The following is a 23,931-nucleotide window of genomic DNA, read 5'->3' as shown; positions in this document are numbered from 1 at the left end:
TGAATAGAACTGGTGAGACAAATTTGCTTCACAACTCATTAAAATAAGGGATCGGTTGATGGGACATATTCTCAGACATCAAGGGATTACCAATACTGGAGGGATATGTGGGGAGTAAAAATTGCAGAGGAAGACCAAGAGATGAATACAGTAAGCACATTCAAAAGGCTGTAATTTGCAGTAGTTCGCAGATGAAGAAGCCCGCACAGGATAGCGATGCATGGAGAGTTACTTCACACCAGTTTTCGGAATGAAGACCACGACAACAGCCGGCCGCGGTGGCCGTGCGGTTCTGGCGCTGCAGTTCGGAACCGCGGGGCTGCTACGGTCGCAGGTTCGAATCCTGCCTCGGGCATGGGTGTGTGTGATGTCCTTAGGTTAGTTAGGTTTAAGTAGTTCTAAGTTCTAGGGGACTTATGACCTAAGATGTTGAGTCCCATAGTGCTCAGAGCCATTTGAACCATTTTGAACCACGACAACAACAACAAATTTGCTCTGAAGATTTGAAGAGCTCCAGATGTGCGTTATACTCGTAATTAAACTATCGCTATTTGAGAGAGCGCTCATGAAATACTGGTGATCGTACAACAACGAAACTTTGTGGGAACGTTTTTAAAGACATACGGAAAAAGATAACGAGTCACCCATTGAAAGAAATACATTTTAATTTCCACATGACGAGGTAACATTTGTTAATGGCGCACCATGGTTATGTCCCATGTTACAAACGTTCTCAATGTGATGGCTATCTGCATCGACGAGAGCCTAGAAATTTGTACGGATCCCATTTGTACGGATATCATTTCACAGCTGTTCGCAGTACTTTTCGAACGGTGGACCTTGGAATGTTCAGCTGTTGTGACACAGGCCGTGCACTGCTTGAAGATCACACATTGCGAACAGCATGCTTAACCATGGCTACAGTAACTTCAACAACTTTTGGCGCAGGAGCAGTTCCCAAATCGCCAGTTAATTAGAACTTCCGAATCAGGTACTTCAACAGCATTGCGGAAAGAGGACGTCTCCGTATCGAGTTAATATGTTGATACTTGGGGAGAGCAGAAACACTTTTGATGTTGTTTTGATAAAACTGCTTTACGAGTAAAGCTATTCTCGCTCTGTCCAGACCCATGTTGACTGTCTGCAACTGTAATGCACACCGATGCTTTTGTTTCAGCCCTGCACCGTCGCACCATTACTAGTGCCTAACGGCGAGTAATGAGGCTAACACTACTAACACGGCAAATCCTGCAGCGCACAGTCTGAGCATCCTATAAAATTGGGTACTCATATGGTAAAAAGTTTTCTGCCCGTACTGGCTCAGGTAGCGGAAATTTAATTATAACCAGCTTGTGCAAGTCGGACGTGGTTTTTGATCGTGTAGGATGACAAGCTCGTAATAGCCTTGACGAACGACGTTGCGCAGTTCGACATACTGTATTGTCCGGCGAAGGCAGAGGCCGACAAGACAAGTACCAAAAGTAGACGCAGACAACCACGTTCCGAATTTTTCATGTTTATGAATAGATCTGCAGATTTTGTTCGATGCAATATTGTAATTCTTGTGCTGTTTTGTGTCTGATAGCGGGCGTATGCTCTACCGAAACGCATGTTTTAATGCAGACAGATTAATACGTGATTGAGCTATAAATACACTCATGATTGTAACCTATGTCCACTTCATTCCATTTCGGCATATGTACCATCCTGAGAGGAATCAGAACCGTCTTAGCGCATCTCATGATCTGATATCCAAAGCAATGGCCACACTATCTGACAGTTCCAAAATTCGTGGTTGTACACAGCCTCTTGTGACGAATTTTTGTACTGCCATAAACTTTGAGGGCGTTCAATACTTTGCTTTGGCCCACTGTGGTTCGATTTTAGACTACGACGTCTGATAAGGAGTTTGAAAATCGCCTCGTAATTGCATGAGTAGCCTAATCGTGGGTGGAAAGGATGTCTTATTGCTTTCAGCCATTTGTCGAAAAGGATATATCTTGTCATAAATGCGCTGTTGTAGAAAAATTGCAACACCAAGAAGGGGGTGTTCGACACAAACTAAACACGGTAATCGTGTTTCTGCATCTGAAAGATGATGCCTATTCAAGTTTCAGGCCATTCGCATAACAGGACGCCGGCCGCGGTGGTCTAGCGGTTCTAGGCGCTCAGTCCGGAACCGCGCGACTGCTACGGTCGCAGGTTCGAATCCTGCCTCGGGCATGGATGTGTGTGATGTCCTTAGGTTAGTTATGTTTAAGTAGTTCTAAGTTCTAGGGGACTGATGACCACAGATGTTAAGTCCCATAGTGCTCAGAGCCATTTGAACCATTCGCATAACAACAACGCCACTAGCGTCACTATGAGAATGTACATCAGGTTTACTTTAAATACACGATGTGACAGTCACGAGCGTTAGTTATCTCTGACACTTGACGTGGTCATGAATCTCTTTAAAGCGTCAGAAACGCCATTATCAACATTTCATTGAGTTTGAACGAGGTCGAGTAGTAGTATGTTCCTTCTCCGATACTGCAGGAAGACTTTGCAGGAAAGAAGCCACTTTACAGGTTGACAATGATGACACCCTTGCAAGAAGACCTTCCTCCAGGCTGCTACGGAGTACTACCGAGAGGGTAGACCATCGTGTTCGGCGTACTTCTGTGGCGCAACTGCAACTACAGCAATAACCTGAGTATCAGTTGGTAACGCAGCGATACAAGGAACTGTTACAGATCGGTCAAGAACAGCTCCGAGCCAGATGCCCTGTAGCGTGCATTCCACTGACCCTAAATCGCAGCCATTTGTGACTTCACTGGTCTCAAACGAGAACTTATTGGAGGAGAGGTTGCAGGTCTGTTGTGTATTCTGATGAAAGCCGATTCTGCCACTGATGGCCGTGTGTTGGTTAGGAGGAGGCGGGTTGAGTGCCTGTAACCAACCTGTCTGTGTGCTAGATACACTGGACCTACATCTGGGGGTATCGTCTGGGGTTCGATTTCGTACGACAGTAGGAACACCCTTGGCTACCCCACGTACCCTTGCTGCAAATTTGTAACGCCATTCGTGGTTCGACTTGTTCTGCTGCCATTCATGAACTGCATTGGTGGAGATGTTTCCCAAGAGGCTAACGCTTGTCCACATACCGCTGTTGTAGCCCAGCATGCGCTGTAAAGTGTCGACATGTTGCCTTGGCCTACTAGATTACAAGACCTGTCTCCATCGAGCAAATATGGTACATCATAGGATGCCAGTTCGTGCGTTATCCCCAGACTGCAATAGCCGTCGTTGGATTGACCGACCAAGTAGAACCGGCATTGAACTGCATCCCACAGACTGATATATGGCACGTGTAGGACACTATGCATACAAGTTAGCACGCTTGCATTCGACATATTCACGGTTATACCGGTTTTTCCTATACCACTACCTCACATTTGCAATGACTTTTCTTGCACTTCCATTAATATGTGATCTTGGAAAGTTAATCACTGAAATATGTTACCTAGACAGATATATTCTATAAGTTTCGTTACTCTACATTAATTATTTATTGATGTTGCGATAAATAAATAAATGTCGTATGACTAGGGCCTGCCGTCATGTAGACCGTTCGCCGGGTGCAAGTCTTTCCATTTGACGCTACTTCGGCGACTTGCGCGTCGATGGGGATGAATTGATGATGATTAGAACAACACAACAGCCAGTCCCTGAGTGGAGAAAATCTCCGACTCAGCCGGGAATCGAACCTAGGTCCTTAGGATTGACATTCTGTCGCGCTGACCACGCAGCTACCGGGGACGGACAGGTTGCGATTTTCTTCTGTCAGTATAAAATGCGTCTAAAGTGATTGCCATACAGGAAATATTAGTTCACACCATAGTTCTGCATGCGGTTTCCTCAACGCACATACCCACACACCCACCCACCCAACCAACCGCCAACACACACACACACACACACACACACCACACACACTGCATTTACCACTAATTCTAAAAAGGAAAAATTCCTACTACCGGTTCCAGTTGTTCGTTCCATTCCGTATTGCATCGTAGTGTTAGCCGAACGAATTTAAACGATATGGCGGGCTCCAAAAGATTACCGTTAATGGTGTATGTAATCTGACACGTTCGGACTCTGCCGAACACTGTTTGTTCCATAATTTTCGAAAGCACAGTACAGCAGCTAGCGGATTACAGTTGATCGATGTATACTACATGCGTTAAACACTTGTTTGCTCACTGAAATTAATGGCGACCGGAAAGCAGTCAGTGCAGGCCAATGTCATTAGGTTGCCTCCCACCAGACGGAGCGAAGGGTCGCTGTAATACGGCATAGGACCCGCTTTTGGGAGGGCGGAAGTTCAAATCCCCGTCCTGTTACCGAAACTTAGGCTTCCCGTGGTTTACCTAAATCACCTAAGAGCGAGAAAACTCCGTTACTAAGGACACGACTGATTTCTTTCTCCATCATTTCCCAGTCCTAGTTCGTGATCGGTTCGGTAACGGGATCTTGATCATACTTCACCTTATTAAAGTGCGCTTGCAGCACGCAAAGGTTGAGATGATACGTTCTTTCAACAGTCTTGCGGCACTCCAGCCCCCCCATTTTTTTAAATTGCAGTATGAAATATATTGCGCATAAATAAGCGAGGAGGCCCCGTAATGTTCGATTACACTGTTGGCGATGAACCATTGGAAACAGTGACAGTCGTAAGAAACCTCGGGTACCCCTCCAGAACAATCTGAAGTAGGAAGACCGCTTTAAGCTTACTGTCGGAAATCCAGATGCAAGGCTAAAGTTCACTCGAGGATCGTCAAGGAAATTTAAATCGTCCATGAAAGAAGGGGCTTACAAGATATTTGTAAGAGCGATTCTTGAGTATCGCTCATTTGTCTGGATACCTGACAGTTTTGGATTGCTAGAAGATATAGTGAAGATCCGTCGAAAAGCGACGTTTTTCATCTTGGGATCGTTTACTATGCGCGACAACGTTACAAAGAAGCTCAAAGAAGCCCAGTGGCAGACGCTACAAGAGAGGTGTTGCGTATCACAGAGAGGGTTACTGTTGGATTTCCGAGAGCGTACGTTCCAAAATCAGACAGCAACGTATTACTTCCTCCATCAACAAAGGAGGTGGCTTCCAAAACACTCGTTCGACCTATACTTGAGTGCTGCTCATCAGTATGGGATCCGTGCCAGGTCGGGTTGACAGAGGAGATAGAGAAGATCCAAAGAAGAGCTGCGCGTTTCGTCACAGGGTTATTTGGTAAGCGTGATAGCGTTACGGAGATGTTTAGCAAACTCAAGTGGCCAACTCTGCAAGAGAGGCGCTCTGTATCGCTGTGTAGCTTGCTGTCCAAGTTTCGAGAGGGTGCGTTTCTGGATGAGGTATCGAATATATTCAGTGTATTCGAAAGTAAAATTCTATGTACCGACGTGGCAGAAAATCCTAGGAAGTTCTGGTCTTACGTTAAATCAGTAAGTGGCTCGAAACAGCATATCTAGAGACTCCGGGATGATGATGGCATTGAAACAGAGGATGACAGGCGTAAAGCTGAAATACTAAACACCTTTTTCCAAAGCTGTTTCACAGAGGAAGACTGCACTGCAGTTCCTTCTCTAAATCCTCGAACAAACTAAAAAATGGCTGACATCGAAATAAGTGTCCAAGGAATAGAAAAGCAACTGGAATCACTCAACAGAGGAAGGTCCACTGGACCTGACGGGATACCAATTCGATTCTTCACAGAGTACACGAAAGAACTTGCCCCCTTCTAACAGCCGTGCACCGCAAGTCTCTAGAGGAACGGAAGGTTCCAAATGATTGGAAAAGATCACAGGTAGTCCCAGTCTTCAAGAAAGGCCGTCGAGCAGATGAGCAAAACTATAGGCCTATATCTCTGACGTCGATCTGTTGTAGAATTTTAGAACATGTTTTTTGCTCGCGTATCATGTCATTTCTGGAAACCCAGAATCTACTCTGTAGGAATCCACATGGATTCCGGAAACAGCGATCGTGTGAGACCCAACTCGCTTTATTTGTTCATGAAACCCAGAAAATATTAGATACAGGCCCCCAGGTAGATTCCATTTTCCTTGACTTCCGGAAGGCGTTCGATACAGTTCCGCACTGTCGCCTTATAAACAAAGTAAGAGCCTACGGAATATCGGACCAGCTGTGTGGTTGGATTGAAGAGTTTTTAGCAGACAGAACAAAGCATGTTTTTCTCAATGGAGAGACGTCTACAGACGTTAAAGTAACCTCTGGCGTGCCACAGGGGAGTGTTAAGAGGCCACTGCTTTTCACAATATATATGTAAATGAGCTAGTAGATAGTGTCGGAAGTTCCATGCGGCTTTTCGCGGATGACGATGTAGTATACAGAGAAGTTGCAGCATTAGAAAATTGCAGCGAAATGCAGGAAGATCTGCAACGGATAGGCACTTGGTGCAGGGAGTGGCAACTGACCCTTAACATAGACAAATGTAATGTATTGCGGATACATAGAAAGAAGGATCCATTATTGTATGATTATATGATAGTGGAACAAACACTGGTAGCAGTTACTTCTGTAAAATATATGGCAGTATGCGTGCGGAACGATTTGAAGTGGAATGGTCATATTAAATTAATTGTTGGTAAGGCGGGTACCAGGTTGAGATTCATTGGGAGAGTCCTTAGAAAATGTAGTCCACCAACAAAGGAGGTGGCTTACAAAACACTCGTTCGGCCTATACTTGAGCACTGCTCATCAGTGTGGGATCCCTACCAGGTCGGCTTGACAGAGGAGATAGAGAAGATCTAAAGAAGAGCGGCGCGTTTCGTCACAGGGTTATTTGGTAAGCGTGATAGCGTTACGGAGATGTTTAGCAAACTCAAGTGGCAGACTCTGCAAGAGAGGCGCTCTGTATCGCTGTGTAGCTTGCTGTTCAGGTTTCGAGAGGGTGCGTTTCTGGATGAGGTATCGAATATATTGCTTCCCCCCTACTTATACCTCCCGAGGAGATCACGAATGTGAAATTGGAGAGATTCGAGCGCGCACGGAGGCCTTCCGGCAGTCGTTCATCCCGCGAACCGTACGTGACTGGAACAGGAAAGGGAGGTAAAAATGGTTCAAATGGCCCTGAGCACTATGGGACTTAACTTCTGAGGTCATCAGTCCCCTAGAACTTAAAACTACTTAAACCTAACTAAACTAAGGACATCACACACATCCATGCTCGAGGCAGCATTCGAACCTGCGACCGTAGCGGTCGCGCTGTTCCAGACTGTAGCGCCTAGAACCACTCGGCGACTCCGACCGGCCGAAAGGGAGGTAATGACAGTGGCACGTTAAGTGCCCTCCGCCTCACACCGTTGGGTGGCTTGCGGACTATAAAGGTAAATGTAGATGTAGAATTGTTATACTGGGTGATCAAAAAGTCAGTATAAATTTGAAAACTGAATAAATCACGGAATAATGTAGATAGGGAGGTACAAATTGACACACATGCTTGGAATGACATGGGGTTTTATTAGAACCAAAGAAATACAAAAATTCAAAAAATGTCCGACAGATGGCGCTTAATCTGATCAGAATAACAATAATTAGTATAACAAAGTAATCAAAGCAAAGGTGATATTCTTTACAAGAAATGCTCAATATGTCCACCATCATTCCTCAACAATAGCTATAGTCGAGGAATAATGTTGTGAATAGCACTGTAAAGCATGTCCAGAGTTATGATGAGGCATTGGCGTCGGATGTAGTCTTTCAGGATCCCTAGAGATGTCGGTCGATCACGATACACTTGCGACTTCAGGTAATCCCAAAGCCAATAATCGCACGGACTGAGGTCTGGGGACCTGGGAGGCCAAGCATGACGAAGGTGGCGGCTGAGCACACGATCATCACTAAACGACGCGTGCAAGAGATCTTTCACGCGTCTAGCTATATGGGGGTGGTTCTAATAAAGCCCCATGTCATTCCAAGCATGTGTGTCAATTTTTACCTCTCTATCTACATTATTCCGTGGTTTATTAAGTTTTCAAATTTATACTGACTTTTTGATCACCCGGTATATGAAACTCAGAGAAGCTGTAGCTCGTAAGGGGGTTTATCTACCGACATTCCTCCAAGATTCCATTCGGGAATGGAACACGGAAAAGGGGAACTGATAGCGCTGTCAGAAGAATCTTCCGGCACAGACTGTACTGTATCGACGTGAGGATGTAGATGGGAGCACTACTTACAAGTGTCAGCGCTCTGAGCGGAGAAGTCGCGTCCATGGCGAGAGACGTCGCTGGTAGTGCCGGTGCGTCCTCCGGCTGTGCTCGCGGCGGCTGTCGGTGTCTGACTGCTCCAGCGGGGCGGCCGTCGTGGGATGTATGTAGCCGACGCGGCGCGGTCGTCCGCCCTGGGCTGGGTTCCCCGCCCGCCCAAGGACTTCCAGTGGCGCAGCGCCCCGCCGTGCATACTTCCAGCGCAGCGCCCTGCATGCCTCGGGTTCAGCCGGCAGCGGCCACCGCGGTTGCACCACTGCGCCGTGAGAGCTTCCACCGCCTTACGTCAGCCGGAATTACGTCGCGTCTGCTGGCGGAGGAAAGGCGCTGGCGTTATGGGAGGATGGGGAACCACTACACCTGGCGTTGTTTACGTGATGCAGCATCGAACCGCTGAGCTCCACGTGCGGGAGATTTTCTAGCCGTGGAACTCCTGCTGAGATCACTTATTAAAATAGACTGCCAGAAAAAAATAGTACACCCTTTTACAGGTTTCCAATTTACTCCAGATTTACACTACTGGCCATTAAAACTGGTACACCACGAAGATGACCTACATCTACATCTACATTTAAACTCCACAAGCCACCTGACGGTATGTGGCGGAGGGCACTTTACTTGCCACTGTCATTACCTCCCTTCCCTGTTCCAGTCGCGTATGGTTCGCGGGAAGAACGACTGCCGGAAAGCGTCCGTGCGCGCTCGAATCTCTCTAATTTTACATTCGTGATCTCCTCGTGAGGTATAAGTAGGGGGGAAGCAATACATTCGATACCCCATCCAGAAACGCACCCTCTCGAAACCTGAACAGCAAGTACATCGCGATGCAGAGCGCCTCTCTTGCAGAGTCTGCCACTTGAGTTTGCTAAACATCTCCGTAACGCTATCACGCTTACCAAATAACCATGTGACGAAACGCGCCGCTCTTCTTTGGATCTTCTCTTCTGTCTCCTCCGTCAACCCGACCTGGTACGGCTCCCACACTGATGAGCAATACTCAAGTATAGGTCGAACGAATGTTTTGTATGCCACCTCCTTTGTTGATGGACTACATTTTCTAAGGACTCTCCCAATGAATCTCAACCTGGTACCCGCCATACCAACAATTAATTTTATTATTCCACTTCAAATCGTTCCGCACGCATACTCCCAGATATTTTACAGAAGTAACTGCTACCAGTATTTGTTCCGCTGTCATATAATCATACAATAAAGGATCCTTCTTTCTATGTATTCGCAATACATTATATTTGTCTATGTTAAAGGTCAGTTGCCACTCCCTGCACCAAGTGCCTATCCGCTGCAGATCTTCCTGCATTTCGCTACAATTTTCTAATGCTGCAACTTCTCTGTATACTACAGCATCATCCGCGAAAAGCCGCATGGAACTTCCGACACTATCTACTAGGTCACCTGCTACAGACGCGAAATTTAACCGACAGGAAGAAGACGCTGTGATATGCAAATGATTAGCGTTTCAGAGCATTCACGCAAGGTTGGCGACACCTACAACGTGCTGACATGGGGAAAGTTTCCAACCGATTTCTCATAAACAAACAGCAGTTGATTGGCGTTGTCTCGTGAGACGTTGTTGTGATTCCTCGTGTAAGGAGGAGAAATGCGTACCATCACGTTTCCGACTTTGATAAAGTTCGGACTGTAACCCATCGCGACGTCGTTACCGTACCGCGATATTGCTGCTCGCGATGGTCGAGATCCAATGACTGTTAGCAGAATATGGAATCGGTGGGTTCAGGAGGGTAATACGGAACGCCGTGCTGGATCCCAAAGGCCTCGTATCACTAACAGTCGAGATGACAGACATCTTATCCGCATGGCTGTAACGGATCTTGCAGCCACGTCTCGATCCCTGAGTCAACAGGGGCGTTTGCAAGACAACAACCATCTGCACGAACAGTTCGACGACGTTTGCAGCAACTCGGAGACCATGGCTGTGGTTATCCTTGACGCTGCATCACAGACAGGAGCGCCTGCAATGGTGTACTCAACGACGAACCTGGGTGCACGAATGGCAAAACGTCATTTTTTCGGATGAATCCAGGTTCTGTTTACAGCATCATGATGGTCACATCCGTGTTTGGCGACATCGCGGTGAACGCACATTGGAAGCGTGTATTTGTCATCGACATACTGGCGTAACACCCGGCGTGATGGTATGGGATGCCATTGGTTACTCGTCTCGGTCACGTCTTGTACGCATTGATGGCACGTTTCAGATGTGTAGCGATCCGTGGCTCTACCCTTCATTCGATCCCTGCGAAACCCTACATTTCAGCAGGATAATGCACGACAGCATGTTGCAGGTCCTATACGGGCCTTTCTAGATACAGAAAATGTTCGACCGCTGCCCTGGCCAGCAGACTCTCCAGATCTGTCACCAATTGAAAACGTCTGGTCAATGGTGGCCGAGCAACTGGCTCGTCACAATACGCCAGTCACTACACTTGATGGACTGTGGTATCGTGTTGAAGCTGCATGGGCAGCAGTATCTGTACACGACATCCAAGCTGTGTTTGACTCAATGCCCAGGCGTATCAAGGTTGTTATTACGGCTAGAGGTGGTTGTTCTGGGTTCTGATTTCTCAGGATTTATGCACCCAAATTGCAGAAAATGTAATCACATGTCAGTTCTAGTATAATATACACTCCTGGAAATTGAAATAAGAACACCGTGAATTCATTGTCCCAGGAAGGGGAAACTTTATTGACACATTCCTGGGGTCAGATACATCACATGATCACACTGACAGAACCACAGGCACATAGACACAGGCAACAGAGCATGCACAATGTCGGCACTAGTACAGTGTATATCCACCTTTCGCAGCAATGCAGGCTGCTATTCTCCCATGGAGACGATCGTAGAGATGCTGGATGTAGTCCTGTGGAACGGCTTGCCATGCCATTTCCACCTGGCGCCTCAGTTGGACCAGCGTTCGTGCTGGATGTGCAGACCGCGTGAGACGACGCTTCATCCAGTCCCAAACATGCTCAATGGGGGACAGATCCGGAGATCTTGCTGGCCAGGGTAGTTGACTTACACCTTCTAGAGCACGTTGGGTGGCACGGGATACATGCGAACGTGCATTGTCCTGTTGGAACAGCAAGTTCCCTTGCCGGTCTAGGAATGGTAGAACGATGGGTTCGATGACGGTTTGGATGTACCGTGCACTATTCAGTGTCCCCTCGACGATCACCAGTGGTGCACGGCCAGTGTAGGAGATCGCTCCCCACACCATGATGCCGGGTGTTGGCCCTGTGTGCCTCGGTCGTATGCAGTCCTGATTGTGGCGCTCACCTGCACGGCGCCAAACACGCATACGACCATCATTGGCACCAAGGCAGAAGCGACTCTCATCGCTGAAGACGACACGTCTCCATTCGTCCCTCCATTCACGCCTGTCGCGACACCACTGGACGCGGGCTGCACGATGTTGGGGCGTGAGCGGAAGACGGCCTAACGGTGTGCGGGACCGTAGCCCAGCTTCATGGAGACGGTTGCGAATGGTCCTCGCCGATACCCCAGGAGCAACAGTGTCCCTAATTTGCTGGGAAGTGGCGGTGCGGTCCCCTACGGCACTGCGTAGGATCCTACGGTCTTGGCGTGCATCCGTGCGTCGCTGCGGTCCGGTCCCAGGTCGACGGGCACGTGCACCTTCCGCCGACCACTGGCGACAACATCGATGTACTGTGGAGACCTCACGCCCCACGTGTTGAGCAATTCGGCGGTACGTCCACCCGGCCTCCAGCATGCCCACTGTACGCCCTCGCTCAAAGTCCGTCAACTGCACATACGGTTCACGTCCACGCTGTCGCGGCATGCTACCAGTGTTAAAGACTGCGATGGAGCTCCGTATGCCACGGAAAACTGGCTGACACTGACGGCGGCGGTGCACAAATGCTGCGCAGCTAGCGCCATTCGACGGCCAACACCGCGGTTCCTGGTGTGTCCGCTGTGCCGTGCGTGTGATCATTGCTTGTACAGCCCTCTCGCAGTGTCCGGAGCAAGTATGCTGGGTCTGACACACCGGTGTCAATGTGTTCTTTTTTCCATTTCCAGGAGTGTATTTGTCCAATGAATACCCGTTTATCATCTGCACTTCTTCTTGGTGTAGCAATTTTAGTGGCCAGTAGTGATTCCAACAGGGCATATGGAGTACATGAAATGATTGTATTTACAGATCAATAGCACAAGCGGTTGTGAGGTACCAGGTATTGACCCATGCTGAAACACCTGTATCAACTCTTGGTGTAGCCTCCACGGGCGGCAATGCAGGCGCTCACCCTGGCATCCAGTCGATCGTACAAATGGCTAATCCTGTCCTAGGATACATTATTCCACCTCTGCACAGCCTATTCGTCTAGTTCTATAAGAGGTTTTGGTTGACGAGTCAAGTGAATCATTTCTCTTCCTGTCATATCCCACATGTGTCCGATTGGAGGCAAGTCTGGAGTTGTGCCGCTCAATGGAGTAGCTGCGCGTCTTGCAGAGCACGGTAATTCTTAACTGAGCTTTATGGTATTGGAACGACCCATCACCTACTTGTTGCAAAAACGGCCAAAGAACAGGTGTAGAGACATTCTACACGTACTGAGCGCTGGTTAGCATCGCGTACAGAAACACCAAAGGTGAAACAAGAGTTTTAGCTTATCCCATCCCAGACCTTACCGCCTGGGGTGAGGCCAGTTTCTCTTGTACGAATGCAGTCTACAAACACCAAAGGTGAAATGAGAGTTTTTTCTTATCTCATTCCCTACCATAACGCCTGTGGTGAGGCCAGTGTCTCTTGGACGAATGTACTCTAGAAACGCCAAAGGTGAAATGAGAATTTTTGCTTATCGCATCCCAGACCGTAGCGCCTGGGGTGAATGGTTCAAATGGCTCTGAGCACTATGGGACTCAACTGCTGAGGTCATTAGTCCCCTAGAACTTAGAACTAGTTAAACCTAACTAACCTAAGGACATCACAAACATCCATGCCTGAGGCAGGATTCGAACCTGCGACCGTAGCGGTCTTGCGGTTCCAGACTGCAGCGCCTTTAACCGCACGGCCACTTCGGCCGGCGCCTGGGGTGAGTTCAATCTCTCTTGGACAAATGCGCTCTACGAATCAGCGCCCAGCAGGTATACGTCGCACACACAAATGACCATCACTCGCGTGCAGGCAGAATGCCCTTTCATCACTGAAAAACATGGTGCATTATTCCAGCTTCCAACTGATCCTCTGATGGTACAAGTTGTGCCGTGCACCTCGACACTATGGCGTGAGTGGATGACGGGCTAGAAGTGTGCTTGCCTGTAGCCCCACTGTTAATAACCGTTTCGTAACAGTTCGTGTTGATATGTCTGAGCTCACAAGCCCTCTTATCTGTGCTGTAGTAGCTAAATGATCTGCCACTGTTCAAAACTGGCTCTGAGCACATCTGTGGTCATCAGTCCCCTAGAACTTAAAACTACTTAAACCTAACTAACCTAAGGACATCACACACATCTATGCCCGAGGCAGGATTCGAACCTGCGACCGTAGCGGTCACGAGGTTCCAGACTGAAGCGCCTAGAACCGCACGGCCACACCGGCCGGCTCTGCCACTGTTGTTCTTACGACTAACCTGGTGAGATTCTGCTGGGTGGACGTCCAGAAACTCTTCTATAGGTGTGAGAATGTTCACGTGACCACTGATACTAGCATCGTCGCACAACTGACACAGCACGACCAGCTCTGTGGTATTTCTTCAAAACGACCATCTCGCCACTCGGAAGGCCACAATTTGACCCTTTTCTAACTCGCTCTGCCGGCTGTAGGAAGGAAGAATTCGTCTCTGTGGCATGGCTGCCTGCTTGTTTCACACCTGTGCACAACACTGAGTCTTCTGGTTGCAACATTCCCTATTAAAGGATACACACAAATGGCACTCTTGTTGCTCTGCGATTACGCTATATGTTCGCAGACGACACTGAAACAATTATCAGTACTGTACATCTACTGTCTTCCAGGTGTCATATGAAGCCATCGGATTAAAATAGACTTCGCCTTTCCAGGTGTAATAACTTTTTTTCCGGTACTGTATTGTGGCTGTTGAAGGCCCAGCGGTACAGACAGGCCGCTGTGTCATCCTCAGTCCACAGGCGTTACCGGATGCGGATATGGAGGGGTATGTGGTCAACAAACCGCTCTCCCAGCCGTATGTCATTTTCCGAGACCGGTGGGTACCATTGTGCCTTCATGGCCTGTTCGGGTGTAGTTTTTAGTAATTTGGCTGTTACACCGTGGTCGGATGAATTTCTTGTTCAAACAACCCAGCACATCCCCTCCTCTGGGGAGTACACCTCCACTGGAGGGCTGTATCTTTTCCGAAGGTCCGATGCACACCCTGAGTCGCTTCTAACTGAAGTATAATTTCGTTTCAGCGTTCTCCTGTACAGATGCGTGGTATCACATGCTTTGAACACTCGATCTGAATTGGCCGTTCTCGGTTGCTGTCGTCGGTTATTATTATCATCCGATGGTGAAAGGCTGGTACACATCTCCTACAGCAGCGAAATCCAGATGTAGACTTACTTCACATCCTCCTCCTTCCGACTAAAAATAGTGGGATGTTTAGTAATGTCTGTGATCTGTCTAGCCTTGCATTGTATCCGCTTGTCGCTATCAGTAGCTCAGTCCTATCGAAACGAATCCGGTGGTCTCCTGGCTACAAAGCACGTTCCGCAACAGCGGATCCGTATGTTTCTCCTCTTATGTAGTTCTCCTTGTGTTCTTACAGTCGTTTTTCGATCGTGCTTTTAGTAACAACCACATACACGTCCCCTCTAATACACAACAACTGTAAGAAACTATAAAGAGGTTATTATAAATATGTCACAGACATAGTACACATATTTTGGGGACTAGGTTCGAACCGACTGGTTCACTCTCAATCCTGACCCATTGAGGCTGCATTGAAAGTGCCTGATCTTAATGACAACCATCTAAAATTGGCAACACATGCATCACTTGTGATAGCAGATAAATGTCACAAGACAGATTTGCTCACTGTACAATTCATCGTTGTCTAGTGAGCATACATATATTGTGACATTTATCTACCATCACAAGTGATGCATGTATTGCCAATTTCAGATGGTTGTCATTAAGATCAGGCACTTTCACTGTAGTCCCAGTAGATCAGGCTTCAGAATGAACCAGACGGTCCATTATATGTATGCTCACTACACAACCTGTACAGTGAGCAAATCTATCTTGTGACATTTTTCTACCGTCATTGCGTGATGAATGTATCGTCAATTTTAGACAGTTGTCATTAAGATCAGCCGTTTCAATGCAGCCCGAGTAGGTCAAGCTTCAAAATGAACCAGCCGGTTAGAAACTAGTCGCCAAAATATATATACTACATATGTGACATATTTGTAATAAACTCTTCATGAAATAAATGGGCCCCCGTTCCTTCGTCAACAAAATGTTGAAATGTTGAAATTGCATAAAAGAAAATGCTTTGGGCACGCGATTACTCCTGCTGATATTTGTTACAAAAGCTTTACTACCGTGTTTCGGGTATAATCAGATGTCAGAAACAAACTTGGTATAAATATAATGTCAAGTGGTAAGTCTTTAAAAATCGATGTTCAACTGATACATCGATGCAGCTGCGAAGCTACGGTAGTAGAGTTAGTGCTTGACACAATGTTTGTTTGTGCTACTCTAATAACGGGACACGCCTGTAAAGTTTTTGTAACAAGGGGTTCTTCTATCAAGCAATGTTGACCACATTTAAAGGTGTACGAGTTGACGCAACAAACGTTGCAGTTCAGCAAGATGGTTCCGGTTCCATTAGAAATAATATATGCTCAGAACTTACCTAGAAAGGTGAATATAGTTTACAGTAACAACACTAATAGATGTTTATTGCACGCTGTATACGTGGATAACAGCACATCCATGTGCAATCATTTGTTTACTGCATTCGGTAGGTTGTTCATAATAGCAAAGAACTTGAAGTAGAAGAGGTGTGTTTCACAATAGCGAAGATGAACAAGTGCTCATAGTTCCTAAGGTAAGCATTTTAGAACCTACATTTAACTGGGAATTTGTGTCTTTCTTTGGTCCATACCAACATCTATCAAAATATGGAACACTTTTTTATATATCCTGTATGTATTGCTGGATATATAAAAAAAAGTGTTCCATATTTTGATAGATGTTGGTATGGACCAAAGAAAGACTCAAATTCCCAGTTTGTGTCTTTCTTTGGTCCATACCTGTATGTATTGCTGTGGTTCATGGTGTGGGTTCCTGTAGTCATGTCCTAGTTCATGAACCACGGGCAACTTATGAGTGGCCAAGTAAGTGGTCCCGACAGTCGGGATACCAGTTACTTTGGAATAAGGCTGGGCATCTCGGACATATTCTGAGTCGTGGTCACCTTTGTGCTCATACGGCAAAGACTACCAAACCCACTGGTTAGTCCCTCAGCCGTTAGGGGTAAAACCCAATGGGACTCGGGGCAAGTAAGGCTAGCAACCTGCTTCCCTGGTACTTTAAATATGATGCTGGCAACAATCAGAGCAAAATGCCTCGGACCTTTGGAGGTGACGGAGTCCCACCTCTAACTGACAAACCAGGAACTCCTAAGATACGACTTGGCAAACAAATGGTAATGAGATGGGGAGCTATTAATATCAATGGGGGCTACTCTGGGAAGAAGGTAGAGCTGGCAGAGGCTGCAAGTAAGATGGGGCTGGACGTTTTAGCTGTTAGTGACATTCGGGTAAGGGGTGAGAAAGAGGAGGTAGTGGGAGAAAACAAGGTCTACCTGTCAGGTGTCAAAGCAGGAATAGCACAATGGGGTGTAGGGCTTTACATTAGGAAAGAAATGGAACCCAGCGTAGTTGCAATGATGTGGATAGATTTGACAGTGTCTAGCAAGAAAATTAGGATAGTGTCAGTATATTCGCATTGTGAAGGGACAGATCAAGATAAGATGGATAGTTTTTATGAGGCACTCAGTGATGTAGTTGTTAGGGTAAAGGACAAGGACAGTGTTCTGCTCATGGGTGATTTTAACGCCAGGCTTGGAAATCGAACAGAAGGGTATGAAAAGGTTATGGGTAAATTTGGAGAGGATATGGAGGCCAACAGGAACGGGAAACAACTCTTGGATTTCTGTGCCAGTATGGGCTTAGTAATCACAAACTCCTTTTTTAAACATAAGAACATTCACCGGTATACTTGGGAAGGCAGGGGAACCAGATCTGTCATTGACTATATAATAACAGATCAGGAATTCAGGAAGGCTGTGATGGAGACACGTGTATTCAGGGGATTCTTTGATGACACTGATCATTATTTAATCTGCAGTGAAATAGGGATTGTGAGGCCGAAAGTGCAGGAGGTCAGGTCCATATGTAGGAGGATAAGAGTGGAGAAACTTCAGGATAAGGAAATCAGGCACAAGTACATAACAGCGATCTCAGAAAGGTACCAGTTGGTTGAGTGTAGTCAATTACAGTCATTGGAAAAGGAATGGACAAGGTACAGGGACACAGTACTAGAAGTGGCTAAAGAATGTCTTGGAACAGTAGTGTGTAAAAGTAGGATGAAGCAAACAGCTTGGTGGAATGATACAGTCAAGGCATCCTGTAAAAGGAAAAAGAAGGCGTATCAAAAATGGCTACATACCAGAACCCAGGTAGACAGAGAAAGTTATGTTGAAGAAAGAAACAAAGCCAAACAGATAATTGCAGCATCCAAGAAGAAATCGTGGGAAGACTTTGGAAACAGGTTGGAGACTATGGGTCAAGGTGCTGGAAAACCATTCTGGAGTGTAATTAGCAGTCTTCGAAAGGGAGGTAAGAAGGAAATGATAAGTATTTTGGACAGGTCAGGAAAACTGCTGGTGAATCCTGTGGATGCCTTGGGCAGATGGAGGGAATATTTTGAAAAGTTGCTCTATGTAGGTGACAATGCGATCAGTAATGTTTCAGATTTCAAGGTAGAATGGGATAGGAATGATGATAGAAGTAGGATCACATTTGAGGAAGTGGAGAAAATGGTCAATAGATTGCAGTGCAATAAAGCAGCTGGGGTGGATGAAATTAAGTCGGAACTCATCAAATACAGTGGAATGTCGGGTCTTAAATGGCTACACAGCATAATTGAAATGGCCTGGGAGTCGGGACAGGTTCCATCAGACTGGACAAAAGCAGTAATCACACCAATCTTTAAACATGGAAACAGAAAAGATTGTAACAACTACAGAGGTATCTCTTTAATCAGCGTTGTGGGTAAAATCTTCTCAGGTATTGTTGAAAGGAAAGTGCGAGTATTAGTTGAGGACCAATTGGATGAAAATCAGTGTGGGTTTAGGCCTCTTAGAGGCTGTCAGGACCAGATCTTTAGCTTACGGCAAATAATGGAGACGTGTTATGAGTGGAACAGGGAATTGTATCTATGCGTTATAGATCTAGAAAAGGCATATGACCGGGTTCCTAGGAGGAAGTTATTGTCTGTTCTACAAGATTATGGAATAGGAGGCAAACTTTTGCAAGCAATTAAAGGTCTTTACATGGATAGTCAGGCAGCAGTTACAGTTGACGGTAAATTGAGTTCATGGTTCAGAGTAGTTTCAGGGGTAAGACAAGGCTGCAACCTGTCTCCACTGTTGTTCATATTATTTATGGATCATATGTTGAAAACAATAGACTGGCTGGGTGAGATTAAGATATGTGAACACAAAATACGCAGTCTTGCATATGCGGATGACTCAGTTGTGATGGCAGATTCGATTGAAAGTTTGCAAAGTAATATTTCAGAGCTAGATCAGAAATGTAAGGACTATGGTATGAAGATTAGCATCTCCAAAACGAAAGTAATGTCAGTGGGAAAGAAATATAAACGGATTGAGTGCCAAATAGGAGGAACAAAGTTAGAACAGGTGGACGATTTCAAGTACATAGGATGCATATTCTCACAGGATGGCAACATAGTGAAGGAACTGGAAGCGAGGTGTAGCAAAGCTAATGCAGTGAGCGCTCAGCTACGATCTACTCTCTTCTGCAAGAAGGAAGTCAGTACCAAGACTAAGTTATCTCTGCACCGTTCAATCTTTCGACCAACTTTGTTGTATGGGAGCGAAAGCTGGGTGGATTCAGGTTACCTTATCAACAAGGTTGAGGTTACGGATATGAAAGTAGCTAGGATGATTGCAGGTACTAGTAGATGGGAACAATGGCAGGAGGGTGTCCACAACGAGGAAATCAAAGAAAAACTGGGAGTGAACTCTATAGATGTAGCAGTCAGGGCGAACAGTCTTAGATGGTGGGGTCATGTTACACGCATGGGAGAAGCAAGGTTACCCAAGAGACTCATGGATTCAGCAGTAGAGGGTAAGAGGAGTCGGGGCAGACCGAGGAGAAGGTACCTGGATTCGGTTAAGAATGATTTAGAAGTAATAGGTTTAACATCAGAAGAGGCACCAATGTTAGCACTGAATAGGGGATTATGGAGGAACTGTATAAGGGGGGCTATGCTCCAGACTGAACGCTGAAAGGCATAATCAGTCTTAAATGATGATGATGATGATGATGATGTATGTATTGCTATCTGCTCTACTTTTAAGTGACGGTGGGAGTGACATCTTGTGTCAATGATGAGAGCTACAAGCTGGTCATCTACACAGGAGGTGCTGTCTGGCGGAAAAAGCAGTAAACAGCAGCCGCAATTCCAGAGAGCAGCGAATATTGACCAGAATCTAAACATATCTTTCACTACATATGTATGCAAATTACGAAGTCTCCCTCGGCGTTTTTCTATCCAGCTGTGAAGGCTAATCTCAGGAAGTACTACACGGATTCTGCTAACGCTTTCACTAATAAACAGATTATTGGAAAACAGGGCACGGGGACTGCTGGGGCAGAAACACTGACATGGGGAGGCCGCCAATTGTGAAATTCAGATTCGATTCATACTGCGCATAATAAAAGCTCATGGCCAGAGGTGTAATGTGGCAAAGCACCAAGATGCACTTCTCAGCCGTTGTCGAGAAAATCGACAGTTAAAAGAAACCGTTGCGGTGAAATACTCTCTACGATTGATGATTTTCTACAGCGTCATAGCCCAGCGGTAAGCGCTGGGGTTCGTAATCCAAAGGTCGCCGGATCGAATCTCGCGCCATGCAATATTTTTTTATTATTAGTTTTTTGCAATTCAAATATATGTATAAACTATTAATGAATTGCTTATGCATGTTGGTGAAGGCGGATCGCTCTCCAATTGTACCGCCTCCATTTTTCCGTTTGTTTAACAGGGTGTACCAAAGCTGTCCCGTCCGCACTGATTTTCGACGATGTTATAAGTTGCGCTAGGGACCGCATCTACCTTCTTTCGAAGTTAGCAGGCAACTACACTGTTATGGGGCGGCTCGTTTCGGCCCATTCAACATCTGTCCTTCAAGTGTAACGAGCGAGTAATGGAGTTTATATTTCATACCTGCCACAACAAGTTTGTGTTCGTGGGGTCTCTATTCTAATTCGAACGTTTGACTTACGCTATACGTATTCGTTTCTACGTCTTCCGTTAACTATACGTGGTTAACATTATGAAGACAATTAATAACATTTGTGAAATACAACTTTGTTTGCGGAAAACATAATGATGTTCGAAGTCGCCAGTTTTTCCACGACAAACGACTTTCAACAACTTATTATATGCATAATTGTCGCAACTGATTGCCGGGAATTTTATATATATATATATATATATATATATATATATATATATATATATATATATATATATATATATACATGAATTACAAAAAACAAATACTAAATTAAAAAAAGTTGCATGGAGCGAGATTTGATCCGGCGAACTTCTGATTACCAACCCCAGCGCTGACCGCTGCGCTATGACGCCGTAGAAAATCATCAATCGTAGAGAGTATTTCACCGCAACGGTTTCTTTTAACTGTCGATTTTCTCGACAACGGCTGAGAAGTGCATCTTGGTGCTTTGCCACATTACACCTCTGGCCATGAGCTTTTATTATGCGCAGTATGAATCGGATCTGAATTCCACAATTGGCGGCCTCCCCTTGTGAGTCCAGTAGAGGAAACACAATTTAACTTTTAATTTATTTCAAAAGTCATAAAACAAGCTGCAGTGATATTAGCATAAATATTGACTGACTAGCACGCAACATTATGAACTTATTATAGTTAAATCAGCATTAAATAAAGCAGTAAGGCAACTATCTTACAAGAGGCGGCACGTTTTTTAAATTAACAGCAATTAAATAATGATGTTATTGTTTCTCTGTTTTCTTTGCTCCCCTAGTCTTTAGCCAGATACAATTATTGCTCAGTTTTATAAAAATAAGTTCTGAAAACTGTTAGCACTAAATTATCGGGTAACAGTAACAAAGATTACTACTGATTACTCAATTTATCGAGCCATTCGTTTTGAAAGATTTCTGCATGTGAAGGAAAATCCTCACTAAAACATTGCCTTGCTCTGATCTCAATTAAGAAGCGAGGAAGCTATCATTTTACAACTAGGCTCAAACTTGCTTCTAAAAACCTTTCTGATTACCATACATTAAACAAACTGCATAAAACACGTTACAGCTGAACAGCCAGTCCTGACCTCCACTATTTGGTGTTAACTAAAAACAATAAACTCATTTCCCTTTTCACAAATTTTCATCTTATGGACAAATTGCACGTACTAATACTACTAGCAAAAACAAAAAACTCACCAAAAATGAAATCAAGAGCTCACAGGCTCGTTGTGCGTCGCCGGTTACGACAGCACAAGCCGCTGAACCAACTAGGTGACACAACTTGCGACTGCTCCACAGGTAGGACACAGACTACAAACAGCTAGATCTAAAACATACGAAAGCAACATTGGCACAGAGAAGTTGCTTCAGCAACTAAATCTTGGTACATCAGCCAGTAGGCAATTTACACGCTCGGGCATTGTCGTGAACAAGAGGAGAGGGGGTAAAGAGAATAGTGTTTTACTTCCCATCTACACCGAGGATTAGGGGAAAATGGAGAAGGAAAGCGACTTTGGGCCTTCCCCTTACGAAGGAACCGTGCCGACGTTTGCCTTAAGCGTATGACGACAACCACGGAAAACCTAAATCAGGACGACCGGACTCAAGTTTAAACCGTCGCCTCCCGATTATCTGTACAATTATAGCTAGCGTTCGTATTCCAAGCTATTTTTCAGAGGAACAGAGAAGCACGAACCTTAAAAGTGTCGCCGAATACAAATTTCGCACCTGTAACCATCAAGTATGGTTTCCTCATAACAGCGCACTTTATACATGGTTTAAACAACCAGTAGAAATATTAACCCACCAAACAGTTTTGAACTCTGATTCAACAGCATTCGTCTGGGACAGTCCCACAGTAACACTAGCAAAAAAGTTTTTTTCCCAACTATCAGCAGAGTCTCGTAGAAAGAGGTGCATGCCCTTAGCACAGCAAGAAAACGCTGTCAATTCCCTTTCCATATTCTTAACGCTACGTTCAGAACCTCCAGGGCGCAGTCGGAACCAAACAACGAGCTCGGCCGAGGCACCAGATCGATACACCTATTAATGCTGGAAACAACGGGATTAACGCCCTAACTGCGTAGAGCACGAGCCCACTAGGTAGTCGGATGTGGAGCAGTGAATGTGGCTCACCGTATAATGTAAACTCGAGCAGCGCAGCAAGCCAGCAACTTCGCCTCTTCCTCGGACCGGCTGCGGCAGGCGCAGACGAACACCGACGGCCGTCGGCAGCAACCACATCTGCTTCACGCCCCCAGCCAAACAGCGGTTCCGCTTTCAGGAAGACGCCACATCTCGTCGTCCCGTAAACCCGTGCTGCCAAACTAACCGCCGTGCCACTCACTGCCCAATGCTCGGTACCGGCTGCCTCCCTCACAAGCCGCCGCGCCTTCTCTTCAAGCCACCGCCATCCAGCCGCAGTGGCTTCCAGCAAACTTCTGCACTCTCGCAGATAAATCAGCGCGATCTAACGGTATCCGAGAGAGTTACGGGTCGACAACGCCAAGCAGATCATCCAGCCATGCCACCCGTGCAAATCTGCAACAGGTCGCTAACTGAAATTACAGTGGCACATGGCGTTGAGTTGTACCAATGACGGACTGCAGGCCAAATTCCTCGCCACATAGCTGGCAGTACCTATGATGTTAGATGATGCATCGAGTTGCAGTGACGAAAGAGGCGCAACGTTACAACTGAGACATGTAACTAGGTTTTTGGAATGATACTGTTCGTACATAATTGCTGTTACACTGACTTATTTAAAACCGCTATAACGTCTGCTAATTATCCATGTTGATATCGTGCAGTATCTCAGTGACTGCAAAAAAAAAAAATATTCAGATGTATGTGAATTCCTAAGGGACCAAATTTCTGAGATCATCGGCCCTTGGACTTACACACTACTTACACTAATTTAAACTAACTTATGGGAAGAACAACACACACACCCATGCCCGAGGGAGAACTGGAACCTCTGGCGGGAGGGACCGCGCAATCCGTGACATGGTGCCTCAAACCAAGCTGCTAGTGACTGCAAAGTTCAAGTTGTTAACACGCATCTCAGTTCCTCATTCTATCTATTTAG

At 45.9% G+C, this 23,931-nt stretch overlaps 1 protein-coding gene across 1 annotated transcript in view; it reads right to left on the bottom strand.

Annotated features, from left to right (window-relative positions):
- The window catches only part of LOC124794904, a 36,128-nt gene extending 27,627 nt beyond the window's left edge, over positions 1 to 8,501 (bottom strand). The window contains exon 1 of the mRNA XM_047258604.1: positions 8,239 to 8,501. Coding sequence (XP_047114560.1) covers positions 8,239 to 8,484 — 246 coding nt within the window. The 5' untranslated portion in view covers positions 8,485 to 8,501. The remainder of the gene's footprint in view (positions 1 to 8,238) is intronic.
- Positions 8,502 to 23,931: the final 15,430 nt, after the last annotated feature.

This window comes from Schistocerca piceifrons, chromosome 4 (genome assembly GCF_021461385.2).
Source record: "Schistocerca piceifrons isolate TAMUIC-IGC-003096 chromosome 4, iqSchPice1.1, whole genome shotgun sequence".
In the NCBI taxonomy this organism is placed as follows: domain Eukaryota; kingdom Metazoa; phylum Arthropoda; class Insecta; order Orthoptera; family Acrididae; genus Schistocerca; species Schistocerca piceifrons.
Note: the sequence above shows the minus strand (reverse complement) of the source record. Positions and strands in the feature narration are given on the sequence as shown.